Source organism: Pipistrellus kuhlii, unplaced genomic scaffold (genome assembly GCF_014108245.1).
Source record: "Pipistrellus kuhlii isolate mPipKuh1 unplaced genomic scaffold, mPipKuh1.p scaffold_m20_p_3, whole genome shotgun sequence".
Classification (NCBI taxonomy): domain Eukaryota; kingdom Metazoa; phylum Chordata; class Mammalia; order Chiroptera; family Vespertilionidae; genus Pipistrellus; species Pipistrellus kuhlii.
The window spans coordinates 29,034,158-29,055,710 of NW_023425529.1; the positions used below are offsets into that span (position 1 = coordinate 29,034,158).

Below are 21,553 nucleotides of genomic sequence, written 5' to 3' on the forward strand. Positions count from 1 at the left end.
ATAAAAAGACAACCAGGTACCCAAATTCTTCAACAACTGAATAAAAATCACCCGACAAGAGGTGCAATAATTTTCCCAAAGGAACTTGAGCTAGCAACTTAAAAAATTAAATTTGCACTGGGACACTAAAATCAGATCTTAATGCTTAGCCAGTTTTCGAAGGATTTATGTCTTTTCGATAAATAAAATAGAAGAGGTCATAATACAAGAAGGTAGGAAAATATGGCAAACTTCAAAATGTTCATTTGTTATGATTTGTATTTACTACACAGATGTTCAGTTTTATTATTTGAAAAACCAAGACACTTTCTTTAGAATCAGTGCTATAATTTCTGTTCTTAAATTAGAAATTTCATTAATACTCAGAAGGTTTGGGGCAGTTGTTTTTTTTGTTTTGTTTTGTTTTTTGTGTTTTGTGTTTTGTTTTTTTTACCATGCCTCCCACAATGAAATCAAACATCTTCATATCACTACAGTAGGTTCTCTCTTAATGCCACCCACAGTTTCTGTGACTTCAAGCAAAATGACGTGTAACAAGACCAATTTTACCATAGGCTAAATAATATAAATAAGAGTTAAATTCATCTGGCACCTCATCAATGTCATAATGAAAGGATCTATGTTGAATGAAACAATGATATTCAAGGATCTGCTGTAGTTGCTTTGCATCAATAATGCATTGCTTGAGTTTGGTCTGCTGAGTTGCTTCAAAGTCAACACCTTCACCATAATAATTTAAGGATAGAACACCATATTCAGAGCCCCGGTTGGGATGATTAGACTAAGACAACTGAGATGACAAAGGCAAGTGAGATCTAAACACTATGTTAGCCTCTGTTCTCTCCCCAACACACAAATATTTCTTTACCTCTTATTCGTGGGCTAGATGTCATCAATTCATTGTCATCATCCCTTTTTTTGTTACCTAAGTCTATGGTATTCACTGTAACAGTTGATCTTATTTCTTTCTGAGCAGCCTTCATTCGGTCATATAGAACTTTGAAGAATTTTTCTGACCTTTTTTGCTCATGCAACTGCTGGTAGAACGAATACTGCAAGAAAACGTATTTTGAGATATCAATACCCAAGCAGAGAAAAAGTGTTTTTATGCTTGAAGTAAATATAAGGATTCTAAATGAAGGAACACATTTAATGTGCTGCCCTCTATTGTTTCATAAATAATAAACTGACAGCTTTTGCCAGTCTCCTGTACTCTTTAATGTATACTAATAATATCTTGTATTTGCTCTGCACTTTCCAACATATTTTCATATGCTATTTAATTCATCCTATTTATTTTTAAAAATTACAAAGGCACTATAAGAAGTTGTATGCAAAGTTCTTTGATTTTTATGCTATTATAGAGTCATGTATTGGTTCAACATTTATTTAGTGTCTCTATGTACCAGGCCCTTTGCTAGCACTAGAGATAGAATGAAAAGGGAAAACAAACACAGCCTCTGCCCTCATGAGTTTGACATCTAGGGAAGAAACCAGCCACTAATCCAATGATCACTCTGTACAAACTAGTTTATGGAGAATTGCAAAGAGTTGTTTTCCTTTTATCTGAATTACAGTACATTTAATTTAGAATATGTTACCATGGTAACCTCACTCACAGGAATGCACTGATAAATAGGCACTAAGTCCTTTGGTGCTTCATTAGCTACATTGCTTTGCATGGGTTCCAGGACAAGCCCACCATAAGATAAATTCTGCTTTATGGTTTGTAATGATGTAGAAAGGCCTCAATACCAAAAATATGATTAAAATATATCTTAGTGAGAAATGGAAATATTGAACCTTGGAAGTATCTGCCCTAATCACTTTCTGCTTAGTGACTCAGGGGAGCATCTAGAAGAGAAAGGAGAAGGGAAAGATGATACTCTCTAGAGAAGTCAGAACTGGCACTGGGTAGGGAGATTAAAAATTATTAATACTAAAACCGTGGGCTAGACACAGAACAAACAAGAGAAATAAAGTAAAAATTTAAGAAAGATAATAGCCTGAGTAATTGTGATGATTTAGAGTTATATAACCTCGCTGAGAGACAGTGTGAAGGAAATTTATGAAAAAGCAACGATTTCCAGATCAAGTAGAGTTGAGCATATTCCAACTCATCTGAACAGCCAATTTGGGGGAGTTTAGCTCTGCAGATGTGCTTTCCTGCAGGAATGCCTGGAACTATGAAACACAGGTGAGACTCTAATGACATCAGGTCTTGACATGGTTGCCTGTCCTGAAATTATTGATATCAACAATGTATATTCACCGAATGGTGTATGTACCTTTAGAAGTTGGCTTCATATCTACAAGGGGAAGCTCCTAAGCAGAAGGCTAGCAACCTCTCAAGAATAACAGGCCAAAAATCCACAGTAACCATAGCAACTAGAGAGAAACAGTTGAGCTGGTTCTGCTAATTCAAAGGATAAATGTAGCATTCACAGACCTTACAGTCCCACAAATTAAGCTGGTGCTTAAACCCTAATATTTTCAATATAATGGAGTTAGAGGTTGAAGGGCAATGCAATATATTAATGAGGAAGTTGTAGGAACTTCATGGCTTTATTAAAACAAAGTTTTATAATTTATATAGTTCCTTGACATATATTATCTCTTTGATACTTTCAACTGTGTGATGAATAAACAGTGTTCTTATTTCCACTTTATAGATTTAAAAAAATGATGCTTAGTAAAGACAAGTGAATTGCCCAATATTATGTAACTGGTAAGCAGTGAAGCAAGGATTTAAATCTAGAATACCTAATTCTAAATCAGTAAATTTATCATGTAACTTCTTAAGCTCAAAACTTAAGCTTTTATTTACACATCCCTTTTTTAAACCAGGGCTTTACAAATTTGAACATTATGATTTTCACAAAGATAATAAGTGTGCTCTATATATGTGTATATAACCTCAAGAGGTAGCATAAGGATTTCTCTTATTAAATATATTGTTCTTGTCTAGGAAACTGCCTCCATAAGCTGCATAGAATATAGGGAAATTCTAAGGTATTTTTCAGGAGTGAAGGGTGATAGATAAACAGATGTGTGACAGAGGAAGTACTTTCCCCAAGAAGGAGGGGCAGACTAGATGTCCCAGGGCAGAGAAGGGAAATGAAGTGAGGAACTGGAGAGATAAAGTAAGACTAGGCATGACTCGTAGGGGTGTCGAACTCAATCAGAGAAGGGGCCAAAATCTAAAATCCAGCCTAAATCGCGGGCCGAATGATTTACTGAACAGTCATAAACTGTCATTGTGATGGAAACGCAGCGGAGTGCAGTGATGACAGCGCGGTGCGGGCCACATTGCAAGGCCTGGCGGGACAGATTTGGCCCGTGGGCCTTGTGTTTGACACATGTGAATCAGTCAGAGAAATTTCCCAAGAGTGAAGAGGTAAAAGGTTATTTTAGAAAGGAGATGTTACCCTAGCCAGTTTGGCTCAGTGGACAGAGCATTGACCAAAGGGTTCTGGGTTTAATTCCTGTCAAGGGCAAGTACATTGGTTGCAGGCTCCTCCCCAGCCCCGGCCCTGGTTGAGGCTTGTGCAGATGGCAACCAATCAATGTGTTTCTCTCACAGAGATGTTTCTATCTTCCCCTCTCTTTTCCACTCTCTCTAAAACTCAATGGAAAAATATCCTTGGGTGAGGATTAAAAAAAAAACCAACACATAAAAAGCAACTTAATAGAAAGGAGATGTTTATAGTGGTTAAGAACATAGACTCTGGGGCCAGACTGCATGGGTTTGAATCCTAATTCTGTTTCTAACTAGCCATGTGATCCTGGATAAGGAACTTAAACCATGTATATCAGATTCTTCTTTGGTAAAATGAGATAATATAAAAGTTACCTAATAGGTTGTTGTAAGGATTAACCAAGTTAATACATGTAAAGCAGTAAGAACAGTGCCTGATACTTAAGAGGTATTATCTATCTTCCCCCTCAACCAATCTTTAATAAAGTATATTCTGTGCTTGCTTTGGCAGCACATATACTGAATGATACAGAGAAGATTAGCATGGATGACACCCAAATTGGTGAAGCGTTCCATATTAAAAAATAAAATAAAATAAAGTATATTCCATATATAAATTGACTTATGTAGCTAGGAGAGGAATCAGAGTCCTATCTCAGTACCATAGGTATAGAGGTATCAAGAGAACCCATGAACTAAGAAAGCGAGACATTAGTTGCTAAGACATCTCTGAAAATGTGGCATCCTTATAGAGACTAGCAGAAGTCTGGGAGAGTCATGAGTTTTATTCCACTAAAGAGCAAGGATTAGGATTCCAGTTGACCTCAAGTAGACCTCTTCTAGCCAGGAACACTCAGCTTACTTCTGGGTTGTACAACAGTATGGATAGATGAGAAATCTGAATAGGGTAAAGCTGGTAAATGAAACTGTCGTAACCCGTCTTAGAAGGTTTTCACATACAAAATAATTTAATGTTGTTTCATTAACAAATATTTGTTCATGGATACAAAGCACTGGATAATGATACCCTACTCTAAGAAAGATGAAATTGAATTGGAAAGGCAAGATGTCATACAAATAACAACAAAGATAATCTCATCTAATGACCCTCAGTGGCCCAGAAGCAGGAATTGAGAAAGCATTATAATTCCAAGGATTGCTTCTACCAAAAGATGTCCCAAAATTATTTTTTAATATATTTTATTGATTTTTTTACAGAGAGGAAGGGAGAGGGATAGAGAGAAACATCGATGAGAGAGAAACATCCATCAGCTGCCTTCTGCACACTTTCCACTGGGGATGTGCCTGCAACCAAGGTGCATGCCCTTGACCAGAATCGAACATGGGACCTTTCAGTAAGCAGGCCGATGCTCTATCCACTGAGCCAAACCAATTAGGGCTGTCCCAAAAATCTTTCACTTCCATTCTCTGGATAATCTACATCTGACATTATAGAGTTGCCTAGACAAATTTCTCTAGAAAATCCAAACTGATTATCTGGTTGTAAAAGAAAGACAATTGTCAAGAAAACCACTTAAATCCTGCCACTCCCACTCCTTTCACACCACTAACGTCCCTCAGAAGAATTAAAGTACCACATGAGTATTAAATAAATAAGTGCTGTGGGATCCCAATACAGGAGTGATTGCCAAAGTTCCTAAGATAGGGAAAACTTTGTGAAGACCCGTTCATTCATACAGCCATCACTCCTATCCATTTATTAACCCCTAGATTAGGCCAGACATAATGCCAGACACCAGGTATTCAAAGCATGTGGCCTCAACCTTTAAGGATCCATAATTCACTAGACTTGTTTTCTAACTAAGAAGTATCAGTGTTTTAAGGTTACGTTCTGGTCATCGTGCTGTTTGCTGTTCAAGAGGCCCTTATTCCTAAAGCTCCCTGTTACTGGCTATGCCAAATCACAAAATTCCTATTGTTCCTTGTATTGGATTGCTAAGTAAAGGACTATATCCTAGTTCTTAATTAGATGTGACTTCCATTTGCCATGAATAGAGACAATGAATCCTGGAATTTCCAATTAGGTGTAGCATAGTTTCCTTCTCTGACAAAGGCAAACCTAGAAGGAGCAGGTAGTGAGTGGCAGGACTAAGAGGAGGAGGAGGCACCTTGCCTATGAGCATTTCCCAGTCCTCAGGCTCACTAGCATTCTCTGCTCTGCCTTTGCATGGGGGATAGGGAGGAGCCCAGGGAAACTTGGCAGGAGTTTCAAAATGAAAATGGTCCCTTCAGAACAGCAGTCTGAGCCTCACACACAGGTGAGCATATTGCTCACTGCAGTAGAGCACCAAATTGATGAATGATGACTTTCAAATCACCCTGCCTTAAGTTGAATGAACAAATGAAATAGTTCTTGTCCTGCTAGTGAAAAATTCACCCACTCAGCTGCATCAGGGTACTGAGCACTGAGAGGTTAGGGGCAACAGTATGTTACTGCTCTAAACTTCTAACATTGTATATAAGGGAGGGACAAATTGAGATGGGAGGTGAATGTTATTGGGTATAATGCCAAATACTGTGGGAGGAGTTTATGCTTATTATCTCAACATTTACTTCTTCGATGAGCCAAATGTTACTTTTATCTGCAGGGTGTTAGCCTAAAATGTCCCTAAGCCAATCAGAATTTCTGGTATAATGTTAGGGAGGCTACTTCTAGGGAATGTTCTGCTTCACTGAATAATTTGCAAAGCTCCATGTTTCTATAGCAAATCAAATACATTTATAAGGAAAATGGGACACAAGACTGGTTTATAGATGTGTGTAGTCACGAGAGGCTAAAAGAAAACACATTACTTTTGCTTAGTGTCTATGACAAATCAATCAGAACCACAAATAATAGATGTAACGCTCATCATGATAAGCAGGTACCTGAGTTTGTGTATTTCCTCCTTCGAGCAAGGCAATGCCAAGTAAAATGCCTTCGGAAAAAATTCTGTCATTTTTGGTATTCACTATAACATCGATGACAAGTTCGGATGCACCTTCTTTGTCCAGCAGACACTGAATATCTGACATTGATATCCCCATCTTATCTGAGTCCTGCCCAGAAAAACTTCCTGTGATTAGGAGATATAAATAAATAAACCTTAATTACAGACATTATTAACATCTAAGGTTTTGAAATTCTTAAGCCTTACAAATATTTAAAATTGGTACTCATTGCTTACAAAGTTAAATATAGTATAAGCTTTGGATTTTTAAAAATCAAAAGTTTAAAAACATAACTTTTTATGAAATGTATACCATCTGTAAATTATTTCTTACTAAAAATTCTTTTGAAATAGTTAGATTTATTTTTATTTTTAATTTACATATAATAAATTATAACTTAGTTTAATTTCCAGTAAAAAGACAAAATTAATACTAATGTTCAAATCCATCATTTTATGAATCTGAAATGGAAGAATGGTTCTTAATAGTGCTTTTCATTGACTTTTTATTTAGATACAATGAACATATAACATAAGCTTAAGGTGCACAACATAACAATTTGATATACTGTATGTATTATTGCAAAGTGATGACCATAAAAATATTAGTTAACTTTCACCACTTCACATAATTAAAATTTTGCCCTTATGAAGAAAACTTTTACAGTCTACTCTCTTAGCAATTTTCAAATGTACAATATAGCATGGTTAAGTATGTATAGCCATCCCTAGGATATATCTTTTTAATTGAAAGTTTGTATCTTTTGAACACTTTATTTAATTTCCCTGTAGGCACCTCTGGCAACCACAAATCTCACCTGTTTCTATGGGTTTTGTTTTTTAGATTAGACATGGTGAGATCACACAGTATTTGTGTTTCTCTGACTGACTTATTTCACTCAGCATAATGCCTGCAAGGTCCATCCATGTTGTTGCAAATAGCAGGATTCCTCCCTTTTTTTAAATGGCTAATAGCGCTTTATAAATGAAATTTTTATATTTGTGCTATTTTAAGTGAAATATGAGAGTACTAGCTGAAGATTACAAGATAATTTTTAAAAGAAGAAAAATGGAAAAGACTTACCTCCCCCTGGTGCAGATTTGCCATAGGTTCCAGAAAGGGGTCCATTTATACCAACTCCATAATCACCTTTAAAGTATCGATTCAGGAGTATTTTCCTTAATGTATTACCCTAAAAAAAAAAAAAAGAATAAGAAAGTGTTGGTTATTATTTCTTTTTCTGATAAAAGAGAAAAATATCCAGTACATTAAAGTGCAACTTAAATGTATTTCCATCAATGATGTTGAGATGTGGAAAAAATTAATTTTTATATACTGCATAAGGTTTTGGAAGGCAAAATTTTGCAAATATTTCCCAATAAAATAACAGTTTTGCTTCTCACAGAAATAAAGACTAAATTACAGTATTTTTCAACAGACTGTAATAAAAAAATCACAAGTGCTATAAATTTGGGGTCTTCAAAAGCTTAGGGTCACAGTGTTGGTAAGAATATTAGTGGCACCTGAAGAGAAATATTCAATAGATAAATAAACACCCTAAGAACTGGAAAGCAAAACCTTAATTAGATTAGCTTAGTAAAATGTGCTAGCAACGTGACAGGTATACAATAAGTGCTTGAAAAATTAAGCTTACTAAGATAGTAAATTATATCTAATCTCCCAGAGCTTTATTCAAAAGACAGTGGGTAAAAACCAACAGTGTATTCTTTTATAAAACATGCAACTTAAAAATTCCTAAGTCTTTAGTTTTGTGCTGGTTACAAGATATTTGTAAAACAATATATTTTGTGATATAGTCACTCGCATATACTTAAGCAATACAGATAACTCCAAATCTTCCACTGTATTGTCTATTATTATTTTAATAGAAAGAGTAATTAAAAAATATTTCTAAAGAACACTTGTTCATTTAAACTTTTTAAATGATCATATCAATTACTGGGGTACTATTCCCATGATGCAGATATGGACACTATGGCCCAAGAGTCTATGGAATTAGCTGCACTCCATGCAGCTAACAGTTTGAGAGCAACACCTGAACTCAGTTCTTGACTACACACCTCGGCTGTTTCCTTACACTTCGCTGCACGCCCCCTTTCCAGCTAAGCCTCCCTTGGGTGCTGTGCCAAGTGGCTCTCATAGCTTCTTCTCTTTCATGCTTTGGTTATCCTTCTTTCTCAAGCCCTTAAGATTTTGTCCTCAGTCCTCATGTTGTCCTCCTCTCAACTTCCCTTTCCCCCCGTCGGCAATTTCGTCTGATCCTCAGTTGCATAATCGCTTCTGTAGGACTGACTGCCAAATGTACTTCCTCCAGCTTTGACCTCTCTCTGGTAAGCTTATCATCTTGTTTCCACTTAGAATTCCTTAGAACATCTGGAGGTTCTGCTGGCACCTTGAACTCAATTTTTCACTACAGACTAGTCCTTCTCTGCTAAACTTGTTCTCCTTTCAATTTCCATTTACGTTAACAGGATCACAATAATTCTGGTCATGCAGGCTGCAAACTTAAGAGATCATTTACTAGTACTAACCCTCCCCCACCTTGTCAATGGTTTGCGAAATCCTTTCTGTTCTATCTTTTCAACTGTAGCTTCGAATAGCACCTTCGCACATTATATTGTATTTTAGCGGAAGTGAACAATGTGATGATTTCTCACTACAGTTTTCTAAGTCTTTCTCTTTGTTCACTTCTTATTCTTTGCCTAAAAAGCTCCTCTGTCTTACTGATGGACGTGTCCTACCTTCCCTCTTCAATCTACAAATATTCATTAGGTACCTACTGTGTTTCTGGAACTACTGTAAGTGAATAAAATTTATAAATGCCAGGAGTTTACAATAAGGTCAGTTCTATAACAAAGATGCAGGTGAGGCCCTGTGGAAGCACAGAAGAGGAAACAGTGGACTCTGAAGAGGCTTTACATGTACACCTCCCATTAACCCATGAGATCACCAGAGGAAAGCCATCTTATGCACAGCCTGTGTACAACACATCCATCCCAAATGTCACTTTGAATTTTAATAGACAGTCAAAGTGTCCTGAGCTGTTTATCTTTACAGCAACTTTTATTTATTGACACTTAAGTTCTTAGAACACAAACATTTGTGATGGCTTCCTACTTCATGTATACTTCCTTCAAGACTGTTCGATATCGGAGTAAAGGTGATGACTGGTCTTGGAAGAAATAGTGGGATGTAACAGTTGATTCCACCCATGAATACAATTCTACTATCCCTTACAAAACCTAAGTGGGGTGCCAGGAGAAGACAAGAAATTAAAAGTGTTTCCTTTTTTCTTTTAAGGGAAAGTCTTATGAGTTGAATTACTTTCATCTGGCTAAAAAATGACCTTCCAAAAGGGGAGGAAAAACAAAACATTTCTTTGGAGTCAAAGAAGCTTTTGCTATGTATTTCATCACAGTAGAAATAGGTGCAATAAGAGAGTTTTAGACCCTAAACTATGGATTGAAGTTGTAAGTTGTGGAGAAAAATGTACTGAAGAACTAAATTTCTTTAAAGGGTATCTCAGTTTGTTGCACCAATCGTGGATCTCAACTCTACAGACCAATGTATTGCTTATCGCCATAAGCCTATAAGATACACTTGGTCCAGCTGCCCAGGCCTGTTTTCCTTGAAATTGCACAAGTCAGTGTCACTGTCTAGAAGAGAACCTGCTGTGAATAGAAGCCAGAGGCTGGAGTCCTTGTGAAATAGCTCCCTGTTGATTCTCTTAGAGAGACTTTAACCACTTCTCACCATGAACCCAACCAAGAGATAAACATTTTCTTTAAAAATGGAGAAATAGAAAACCACAATTTACCCTTTGCTTTAAAAAATGCCTTTTATATTGTTAGAAGAATAAAGTTGCTTAAAACCAACCACAGAGTGGAACTGTGAAACATCAAATTTTTTAAAAACACCCTATCTATCATTATTGCTATATTCTCTTCAGGCACATAAAGTAAAATACACAGGTACTTATCAGATTCAAACACATCAAAATCAAATGACAACACTCTCCTCATTCAATCCCAGCCTCGTTAGAAACACATATTTTCTAACTGTTCGCTATGGCAATGTCATAGAAAGGGGAGGGGGTTCCCCAGATCTGAGTACTTAACTCTGAAGCCACACTGCCTGGGTTCCAATCCTTCTACACCACATACCAATGGGAGGATCTTAAGCAAGTTACTTTACCACTCTGCGCTTCAGTCCTAGAACTGTCAAATGGAATACTCATAACACTTACCCTCATTGGTTTCCTGTCATGATCAAATAGGTGAAAATATGTAAAATATATAAAATAGTCCCTGGCACACAGTAAGTGCTTTATCAGTTATGTAAAGTTGACATTATTGTTGTTCATATTAACATTATCCAGATCATGAATTCATTTATAATTCACAAAGTGCTTTCACACTTTATGCCAAACCTTCCCACAAAAGTAAAATAAATTATAGTATACTAGGAAAATGGCAAAAAATAATAAATTATAAAACTACCCCAAAATCCTAATTTGTCCACTATTAATCAGTCCTTGGAAGTATGTACTCATGAGCTAATAGGCTTACACTTCACTATATAAAATGTTCCTTACAATTTCAACTAAAGTGGAGGTAATTCTACCTTGGTTCAAACTCCATAACTGGTGCTGAAAATAAACAAAGAATAGGTTCTGATAGAACAAGATTATGTTTCTGTGTGTCTTAATCACCCTCCTTTAAGACTAGAAACCTTTAGATATTGCTACATCACAAGTTTAGCAGAACTGATTTCTGTTGGCAAATATCAAGTTCTGACTTGAGGGATGAGAGGCAAACACTGTGTTCCTACCTGTTCTGGGCCTTCTTCACAGCCTCCACTCTCTGTGATGGGCTACAGTGCTGAGAACACAGATGCAAGTCCTTTCCACAAATTCGTTACATTCAAACCAAGTGATTGTATAATAGGACCACTGTCAGAAATTCCAGTGCCAGGGTTGTAAATTATTGTCTCAAAGCTATACTGGTGATTGCCATGGCAGAAATTTGGGGAAGAACTCAAAGCATCTGAAGCCATTTTGAAAAGAATTCTACAACAATTGAGGAGTTTGACTTCTGTACTCACTCTTCAATTTCAAAATGAATTCCTGACTGGGCTTCCCAGCGAAGGTGTCTTTGTTGGATTAGACCAAGTAGAAAAAAAAAAAGAAGAAGAAAAGTCCTTTCCAGTGTTTTCCATATCAGAGTCAATTCCAGGCCACAAGACACAGCTTTTAGCCAATGTCTTCATGTGAACACATCCCAGATGTGCTAAGTTTAACGGAGCCAAGATAACTAACAATCACCTTCTGAAATTACAACAAAACATCTCCATAAAAAGTCATCTTCTGTGGCCAGAAGTAATGCTGACAGTTTGTGAATATCTGGGAGGATAGCTTTTATCCTGACCACTTCCTGTTGCACCAACTCCAATGGATCAAAAATTAAGAAGCTTAGAAATTAGTGACTTTGGTGGGTAGAAAAGATAACAAAAATTTATTAGTGTTAGAAAGGATGGAAGATTTTCCTTGATTCTTGAGAGAGCACAAGACTGTTTGCCTTAATAGGAGGTAACAGCATTGGGAGTGAATATTTTAGCAATGTAAACTAATCTGCTCCCTTTCCCCTGGGAAATTTATATACTAATGTAATATTTTTTTCCCATTGTGGACAGTATAATCAAGTCATCATCAAACTATGACACCACAACCAGAATCCTAGAAAACCGAGTCCTCAACTAAAAAGTTCAAAAGGTAATAAAAATTGCAAATTAAAGATGCTTAATTTAGGGTTTCCCCTCAAAGACCAACTATTAGCTACGAATAAGCTTGGACAACACCTTCAAGGGTGCGATTGCATGTGCCTATAGACCTCACATAGTCTTTTAACATTAAATTTGATGCCATTATCCTAATTGGTGTTTCCTTAGCCTTTTCATTTAAAGACAGCATGTCTGATTAGATATTATTCCTCATTTGAATTTCCACGGATAAAAAGCTACATCTTTAATTTCGAATAAATCATTGTAACAGCTGTATCCTAATGGAATTGCATTAGGCCCATCATTATAATCAACTACATCATCAAGGAACTCCTCTGGGAAAAGGTGACTAATCTCCCTATAATGTAGCTGTCTAATGGTTTGAATTTCACTGATTCCAACGAGTATAAGCCAACACCTTCCCCTGGTACTTTCCCCCAGTTTTCATAATGTGAGAAATACAAACTTCAGTAAGAATAATTATTACACATATTCACAAGATGCTTTTCATTAACACAATGACACAATCATCATAAAAAAATTCCATTTGCCATTGTAACAAAAAATTTAAGATACCTAGGAATAAATTTGACTAAGGTAGTAAAAGAACTATACTCAGAAAACTATAGGACATTGAAAAAAGAGATAGAGGAGGACATAAACTAATGGAAGAACATACTGTGTTTATGAATTGGCAGAATCAACATCATTAAAATGACCATACTATCCAAAGCAATCTATAGATGGAATGCAATCCCCATTAAAATATCAATGGCATATTTCACAGACCTAAAACAAACTCTCCAAGAATTCACATGGAATAAAAAAAAAGACCCAAAATAGCTGTAGCAATCCTGAGGAAGAAGAACAAAGTTGGAGGGAACACAATATCAGATATCAAGCTATATTACAAAGCCACTGTTCTCAAAACTGCCTGGTACTGGCACAAGAACAGACAATACAGACCAATGGAACAGAACAGAGAATCTAGAAATCAACCCAAGCCATTATGCTCAATTAATATTTGATAAAAGAGGCAAAACCATATAATGAAGTAAAGTCAGTCTCTTTAGTAAATGGTGATGGAAATATTGGACAGGTACATACAAAAATAAAATGAAACTAGATCACCAAATTACACCATACAAAAAAATAAACACAAAATGGATAAAGGACTTAAACATAAGACAGGAAACCATAAAAATCTTAGAAGAATCCATAGGCAGCAAAATATCAGACATATGTCAAAGCAATATCTTTACAGATATGGCTCCTAGACCTAGAACAATGGAAACTAAGGAGAAAATAAACAATTGGGACTACATCAAAATAAAAAGCTTCTGCAGAGCAAAAGAAAACATCAACAAGAGAGAAACCAAGATGGTGGCCTAGGTAAGCACCTATCCTGCTGCCTCGCACAACAGTTTCAAAACAACAACTACAAGACAGAATGGACATCATCCAAAACCAAAGGAAAGCTGCTGAGTGGAAAAATCTACAACTAGAAAGAAGGAGAGAGGCTCACGGATCAGGGGAGCCACAAAGCGTTGAGGTAGGGAGATGTGCATGATGAGAGGAAGGGTGGCAGAGTGCCTGGCTGGTGGGAGGGAAAAGGAAGCCCCTGGCTGCACTGAACCCAGTTCCGACTGCACTACCCCAACCCTGTCCAAAATCCCGTGGACCCAGGCTCATATGGGTGGAATCTGGACTGTAGAGAAAGGCACCCAGAGACTCAGAGATTGGGAGACTAGGGGGAGACAGGAGCCGCAGTAGACAGGGTCTACAGTCACGTGTGAGTGACTGTGCTCAGAGAGTTCTGACCACGGAGGTTGCTGCAGCTTATCCATAGTGGAAGGAGTTGGAAGCTCCAGACTACACAGACCCAACCCAATTCTGGGCAAGCTCCTTGGGCACCCACGCTCTTGCAGGGGGAATCTGGACTGTCAGGTGGAAACTCGGGGGAGCCACGGAAGGCAGAGGTCTGAGGCGCGCGAACAAGGGCAGGACTGACTGGAAGCCAAGACTGTCTGCTCAGCTCTGAGATTCCGCCCCATCTAAGCTGAGAGGCTTTTATAATTTTGCAAGTCTGATCCAATAAGACTGTTGCCAATACAGAAGGTATCCCAGAGAAGACACAGTTGATACTCACATCCAATGGGCCTGGAGGTCAATTCCTCCCAGTGATACCAACAATAATCAAGACTTAACTACAACAAGGCTGTACACACAGTCCACAAAGGGGAGCACCAAGAGTGTCTACCTCAGGTAACTGGGGAGGCTGACTCACCAGGCCATATAGAACACCAAACACACAAAGCCATCCTACCAACTCAGGGAAGCAGCAAAAATGCAGAGACAAGGAAACAGATCTCAAACGAAAGAAATGGAGGAGAACAAAAGACTGAATATAGAGTTCAAAAGCACAGTTATAAGTTTTTTCAAGAATTTCCTAGAAAAGGCCGATAAATTTAACAAACCCTTGAGGATATGAAATTAAATATACACTGACTGAAATAAAAAATATTATACAGAGGTCCAACAGTAGACTAGAGGAACACAAGAATCAAGTCAAAGATTTGGATTTCAAAGAGGAAAAGGACACTCTCTGCAGAAGCAAGAAGAGAAGAGAATCCAGAAAGTTGAAGATAGTGTAAGGAGCCTCTGGGACAACTTCAAGCATGCCAACATCAGCATCTGCAAGATAATGAAAACCTATTTGAAGAAATAATGTCAGAAAACTTCCCCCACCTGGTGAAAAAAATAGACTTATAAGTATAGGAAGCACACAGAACCCCAAACAAAAGGAATCCAAAGAGGACCACACCAAGACACATCATAATTAAAATGCCAAGGGCAAAAGACAAAGAGAGAATATTAAAAGCAGCAAGAGAAAAACAGTTAATTACTTAAAAGGGAGCACCCATACGACTATCAGCTGATTTGTCAACAGAAATTATGCAGCGCAGACGGAAGTGGCAAGAAATATTCAAAGTTATGAATATCAAGAACCTACAACCAAGATTACTCTACCAAGCAAAGTTATCATTGAGAATTGAAGGGCAGATAAAGAGCTTCACAGATAAGAAAAAGCTAAAGGAGTTCATTACCACCAAACCAGTATTATATGAAATGCTTGAAGGTATTCTTTAAGAAGTGGAAGAAGAAGAAGAAAAAAGATAAAAATTATGATAAACAAATACATATATATCAACAAGTGAATCTAAAAATCAAGTGAATTAAAAATCTGAGGAAGAGAATAAACTGGTGAATATAACAGAATCAGGGGCAAAGAAAGGGAGTAGATTAATAATTATCAGGGGGAAAGAAGTATGGGGATGCAGGAAGAGACTGGATTAAAATCGTATACCTATGGATGAGGACAAGGATGGGGGGGAGGTAAGGGCAGAGGGTGGGGTGGGAACCGTGTGAAAGGAGCTATGGGGAGAAAAAGGAGAAACAATTGTAATAATCTGAGCAATAAAGATTTATTAAATTTGAAAAAAATAATAAAATAAAATACATATTAAAGTGGCCAAAAAAAAAGAAACCATCAACAAAACAACAAGTAAGCCCACTGCATAGGAGAACACACTAATGTTATTTCCAATAAGGGTTTAATCTCCAAAATTTACAGGGAATTCATAGAACTTAACAAAAGGAAGATAAACTATCCAATCAAAAAAATGGGCAAAGGACCTAGACACTGTTCAAAAGAGGACATAAAGAAAACATATTCAAAGTTACTAATCCTAGAGATGCAAATCAAAACAATAGTGTGGTACCATCTCACACCTGTCAGAATGGCTATCATCAACAAATCAACAAATGACAAGTACTGGCAAGGATTTGGAGAAAAAGGAACCCTCATGCACTGCTGGTGGGACTGCAGACTGGTGCAGCCATTGTGGAAGACAGTATGGTGTTTCCTCAAAAAATTAAAAACGGAACTCCCATTTGACCCAGTGATCCCACTTCTAGGTATATATCCCAAGAAATCAGAAACATCAATCAGAAAGGATATATATTTACCCTTCTAGTCATAGCAGCACAATTTACAATAGCTAAGATTCAGAAATAGCCTAAGGGCCCATCAGGAGATGAGTGGATTAATAAACTGTAGTATATCTACACAACAGAATACTATGCTGCTATAAAAAAGAATGAACTCTTACCATTTGCAACAGCATTGATGGACCTGAAGAGCATTATACTAAGTGAAAAAAGCCAGTTGGAAAAAGATAAATATCACATGATCTCACTCATTTGTGGAATATAATGAACAACATAAATTGATGAACAAAAATAGATCTAGAGACATCAAAGCATCAAACAGTCCCCATCCAACCTAAGTGGGAAGGCAGGAGGGTAGGAAGGTAAGAGGTCAACCAAAAGACTTGAATATATGCATATGAACATAGCCAATGGACACAGAAAGTAGGGGGATGAGGGCATGTGCTGGGGAGTGGGAGTGGCTGGGGAGAGGTCAAGGAGAGAAAAAGAAAACTATGTAATACTTTAAACAATATAGAATTTAAATAAATAAATAAAAGATTGGAAAATGTTCAAACCAATTATTCATACACCACAATGACAATCTACTTCCATCTTCTTTCCTTCTCTTTTTTAAAAAAAATACTCATTATAAACACATATTACATTTCTGCTATGTGTCAGGAACTAGGAAAGGAGTTGTGAAAAAACAATTGTGCAGCATATGCTAAAAGAATGTTCAAATACATTGGAGTTGAGACATATGGCATTGTTTTTCAAAATAAAAAATTCTCACCAGACCATTCGATTCCATTTGTGAATTTAATCAGTGAATAATTATACTTAATTATTTTGTTGATTTTTAGAGAGGAAGGTAGAGGAAGAGAGAGAGAAACATGGATGGTAGCCGCCCACAGACCCCCTGCTGGGGATGTAGCCCAAAACATGTGCATGTGCCTTAACCAGGAATCAACCTCTCTGTGCACAGGATGACACCCCACCAACTGAGCCACACCGGCCAAGGTGATATTTACATTTTGGACGATGGTGCTGGAGATAAAAGTGATGTCAGTCATTGCTCCTGGCTTATCAAATATCCTAGCCTCCTCAAACAGGGCTGCTGAGGAGGCTTTTTAGGGGATGCATCTGTGCCCCAAAACTAGTAAGAAGGAAAGAAAACTATTTTCTTTGGGGTATAATAAAAGACTCTCAGTATTTTATTTCCAGGAAGCATACTGACTGACATCAGATTCCACAGACTCATACACTTCAACCGATTTAATATAGGGTCTTGCTTAAACTCAGAGGTTGAGAATTTACACAACCCCTCACCAACTGTACTTGAGAATGGATTTTTCAGCTGATAATTGTTTAGTGTTCTGTGTAAACAGTCTTCATCTGATCTCCAGAACATAAAGGGTTCACAGAAGATTAAATAAGCAAGAGATGAATTCAGCAAACTTTTGATATCATTTCCCTACCGAAGCAAAACTACTAGACTCACACATCATAAATCACTCCCTCATAAAATTACACTCGAATGGCACTACACGCAGCCACTGAAGTTAAGCCCATAATCCCTCATAGAGAGTACAGGACGCTACTGGAGTACTATTTGTTAGTGAAAAAATGACATCAATATGCTGCCAAGGCAAACATGTGCACTCACAGCAAAAGCTAGGAAACTGGAATTTCAAGTGGTAATTTCAAAGCTTCTGGGAGAACTTTGTGTTTCTGAGGGATGGTATGAAGAGAAATATAGCTCAATAATAAAGTCAGATTATGGGAGGTCTCAGAGAATGCAAGAGGATAAAGAAGGATTGGGAAGAGATGGGAATACATGTGAGAACCCACCTTGAACTAAAGGGCCATGTGACGTACAATGGAAGGTGGGAAAAGTCATATTTAGCTTGCTGCTTTAGATGCTCAAGTGCTATGATACTTAAGTGTTATATTTCCACATAATTCAGTAAAGAATTATACATACATTCAACTTTGCCAAATGGTATCACAAGAGATAAGGAACAATAAATACATGCACAGGATCCAAGATGGCTGCTCAGGTAGACACCTAACCGCAGCAGCTCACAACAATTTCAATGGAATACAACTAAAATGTAGAGTGGACATTACCCAGACCTACAGGTAGTCGACTGACTGAAAACTCTACAATAGGAAGGTGGGAGAAAACCAGAAGGAAAATCAGAGGAGCTGAAAAAAAAGCCTAAGGTACAGAGACATGCTGCGCGCGCACGGAGAGGTCGCAGCTGGAGAGGAGGAGAGGGCTGGATGCTGCCTGGCTTTCCCTAGCGGGAAGGAAATAGAACCCCAGCCTGGGCTGAACCCCGGAACCGGCAGCGCTGAGCCCCATTATGGGCCAGACCCTGGGGACCCAGGCTCCGGCAGGGGGAGACGGGGCTGGGAGGCTGAATCCCAGGGGAAAAACGAAAGGCGGGGGGCCCCGGAGTCACGTGCACTTTGTGTGCAGAGGACTGAATGTAGACTCTGATGCTGGATTACCCTAGCGGGAAGAAACAAAGCCTCCGGCGGCGCTGAGCCTCAGAACGGAGCGCCCCGAACTCCCGGTCTGGGCCAGTCCCTGGGGACCCAGGCCCGGGCACGGGCACGGGGAGACAGGGCTGTGAGGTGAAATCCCTGGGACTGCGCGAAAGGCGGGGGGCCCCGGAGTCATGCGCTTTGTGCGCAGAGGACTGAATGTTGACTCTGATGCTGGATTACCCTAGCCAGAAGAAACAAAGCCTCCGGCAGCGCTGAGCCTCAGACCGGACCGCCTGAACTCCCGGTCTGGGCCAGTCTCTGGGGACCCAGGCTGGGCAGGGGGAGACAGAGCTGTGAGGTGGAGTCCTGGGAGCACGGCAAAAGGCCGAGCCCCTGGAGTCACGCACACTGCGCGCAGAGGACAGTCTGTTGACTCTGATCCTGGACTCCCCTCGCAGGAGAGAGAAAGAAAGCTCCAGACTGGAGGATCGCAACGAGGAGCAGGAGCCCCCGCTGGACACCGGCCAGCCGGGCGCCAGCAAGGAGCCGGGCGATGGGGCCCCCAGGGGGGGGGGGTGCCCCTGAGCCGTCTACCGCTGAGTGCAGGCAACGGAGCCAAGGACCGGGGATGCTTCCTGGGCGGCGCCAACCCCGGCAACAGGCTGAAGCAGCACAGGAGCCCACGGAGAACAAAGGGGTGCCACAGGCCAACCTGCTGAGATTCCAGGACGGGGAGGAAGAAACCATAGAAGTTCTCAATGTGAAGAAATCAAGTGAGAGCAAACAATAGTAAAATTACTTAAGAAAGAATGCAAAGAATATCTTGAAAAATCAAAGACTAAGTCAGAACTCAACTCACCAGCCAACATTGCAACATAAATGCGTTAAAAAAAAAAAAAAGAAAGAAAGCAAGAAAGAAAGAAAGAAAGAAAGAAAGAAAGAAAGAAAGAAAGAAAGAAAGAAAGAAAAAGGGACAGAATGTTGGAACAGCGGCGACCAGTCCTAGAGTGGCCAGGCACAAGGCAGTGGCAGCCGGGCCCGGAGCAGCAGTGGCCAGGCCCCAGAGCAGCAGCAGCCAGAACCAGAGCATCAACGGCCAGCACTGGAGCAGCCAGACCTGGGGCAGTGGCAGCCAGGCCTGAGGCAGAGGCGGCCAAGCCCAGGGTGGCCAGTCCAGGAACACCCAGACCCGGAGTGGCCGGGCCCGGAGAAGCCGGGCCCAGAGCAGCCGGGTTGGGAGCAGCCAGGCCCAGAACAGCAGAAGCCAAGCCCAAAGCATCCAGCCCGGGTGCGGCCAGGCTCGGAGCAGCCGGGTCCGGGGCAACCGGGCCCAGAGCAGCCGGGTCTGGTGCGGCCAGGCCCGGAGCAGCGACTGCCAGGCTGGGAGCGGCCAGGCCCGGAGCAGCTGAGTCTGGTGCGGCCAGGCCCGGAGCAGTGGCTGCCAGGCTGGGAGCAGCTAGGCTAGGAGCAGCGGCTGCCAGGATGGGAGCGGCCAGGCCCGGAGCAACCGGGTCTGGTACGGCCAGGCCCGGAACAGCGGCTGACAGGCTGGGAGCGGCCAGGCTCGGAGCAGCGGCTGCCAGGCTGGGAGCGGCCAGGCCCGGAGCAGCCGGGTCTGGTGCGGCCAGGCCCGGAGCAGCGGCTGACAGGCTGGGAGCAGCCAGGCCCGGAGAGGCCGGGCCCGGAGCAACCGGGTCCAGAGCAGCCGGGTCGGGTGTGGCCAGGCCTGTAGCAACAACAGTCAAGTCCAGAGCAACTAGGTCGGGAGCGGCAGTGACCAGACCCGGAGCAGCGACTGCCAGGCTGGGAGCGGCCAGGCCCGGAACAGCCGGGTCTGGTGTGGCCAGGCCCGGAGCAGTGGCTGCCAGGCTGGGAGCGGCCAGGCTCGGAGCAGCGGCTGCCAGGCTGGGAGCAGCCAGGCCCGGAGCAGCCGGGTCTGGTGCGGCCAGGCCCGGAGCAGCGGCTGCCAGGCTGGGAGCAGCCAGGCCCAAAGCGGCCGGGCCCGGAGCAACCGGGCCCAGAGCAGCCAGGTCGGGTATGGCCAGGCCTGTAGCAGCAACAGCCAAGTCCAGAGCAACTAGGTCGGGAGTGGCAGTGACAAGACCCGGAGCAGCAACTGCCAGGCTGGGAGCGGCCAGGCCCGGAGCAGCGGCTGACAGGCTGGGAGCAGCCAGGCCCGGAGCGGCCGGGCCCGGAGCAACCGGGCCCAGAGCAGCCAGGTCGGGTGTGGCCAGGCCTGTAGCAGCAACAGCCAAGTCCAGAGCAACTAGGTCGGGAGTGGCAGTGACTAGACCCGGAGCAGCAACTGCCAGGCTGGGAGCGGCCAGGCCCGGAGCAGCCGGGTCTGGTGTGGCCAGGCCCGGAGCAGCGGCTGCCAGGCTGGGAGCGGCCAGGCCCGGAGCAGCCGGGTCTTGTGCGGCCAGGCCCGGAGCAGCGGCTGTCAGGCTGGGAGCAGCCAGGCCCGGAGCAGCCGGGCCCGGAGCAATTGGGCCCAGAGCATCCAAGACGGGTGTGGCCAGGCCTGTAGCAGCAACAGCCAAGTCCAGAGCAACTAGGTCGGGAGCGGCAGTGACCAGACACGGAGCAGCTGGTTGTGGAATGAACCAGAGCAACAGAGGCCAGGCCCGGAGCAGCCAGGCCCAAAACAGCTCGCTCCTCACCTGCCCCTGCCCCACGGCTGCCTCTCAGACATGGCTGGAAACTTTTGCGGGAACTTGAGGGTCTGCTGAATCAAGTGATGAAGGCTTATATCTGGATGTGTTGAGTTAGTATAGTGCTGGGGTGTTGATCTGTGAGTGCCTTGGGAGGGGCCTGGATGAGGCTGGTTGTCCTATT

General features: G+C 41.3%; 1 protein-coding gene and 1 pseudogene across 10 annotated transcripts in view; one reads left to right on the forward strand and one right to left on the reverse strand.

The window, feature by feature from the left end:
- Nucleotides 1-21,553, reverse strand: part of ITPR2 (inositol 1,4,5-trisphosphate receptor type 2) — a 424,574-nt gene that overhangs the window by 132,453 nt on the left and 270,568 nt on the right. For all 10 annotated transcript variants that reach the window (XM_036459157.2, XM_045587857.1, XM_045587855.1 and 7 more), the window contains 3 exons: nt 7,514-7,622; nt 6,368-6,555; nt 869-1,052 (listed from right to left, as the gene is read on the reverse strand). In XM_036459157.2, the coding sequence (XP_036315050.1) occupies nt 869-1,052; nt 6,368-6,555; nt 7,514-7,622 (481 nt within the window). The remainder of the gene's footprint in view (nt 1-868; nt 1,053-6,367; nt 6,556-7,513; nt 7,623-21,553) is intronic.
- Nucleotides 3,974-4,060, forward strand: LOC118731017 (annotated as a pseudogene).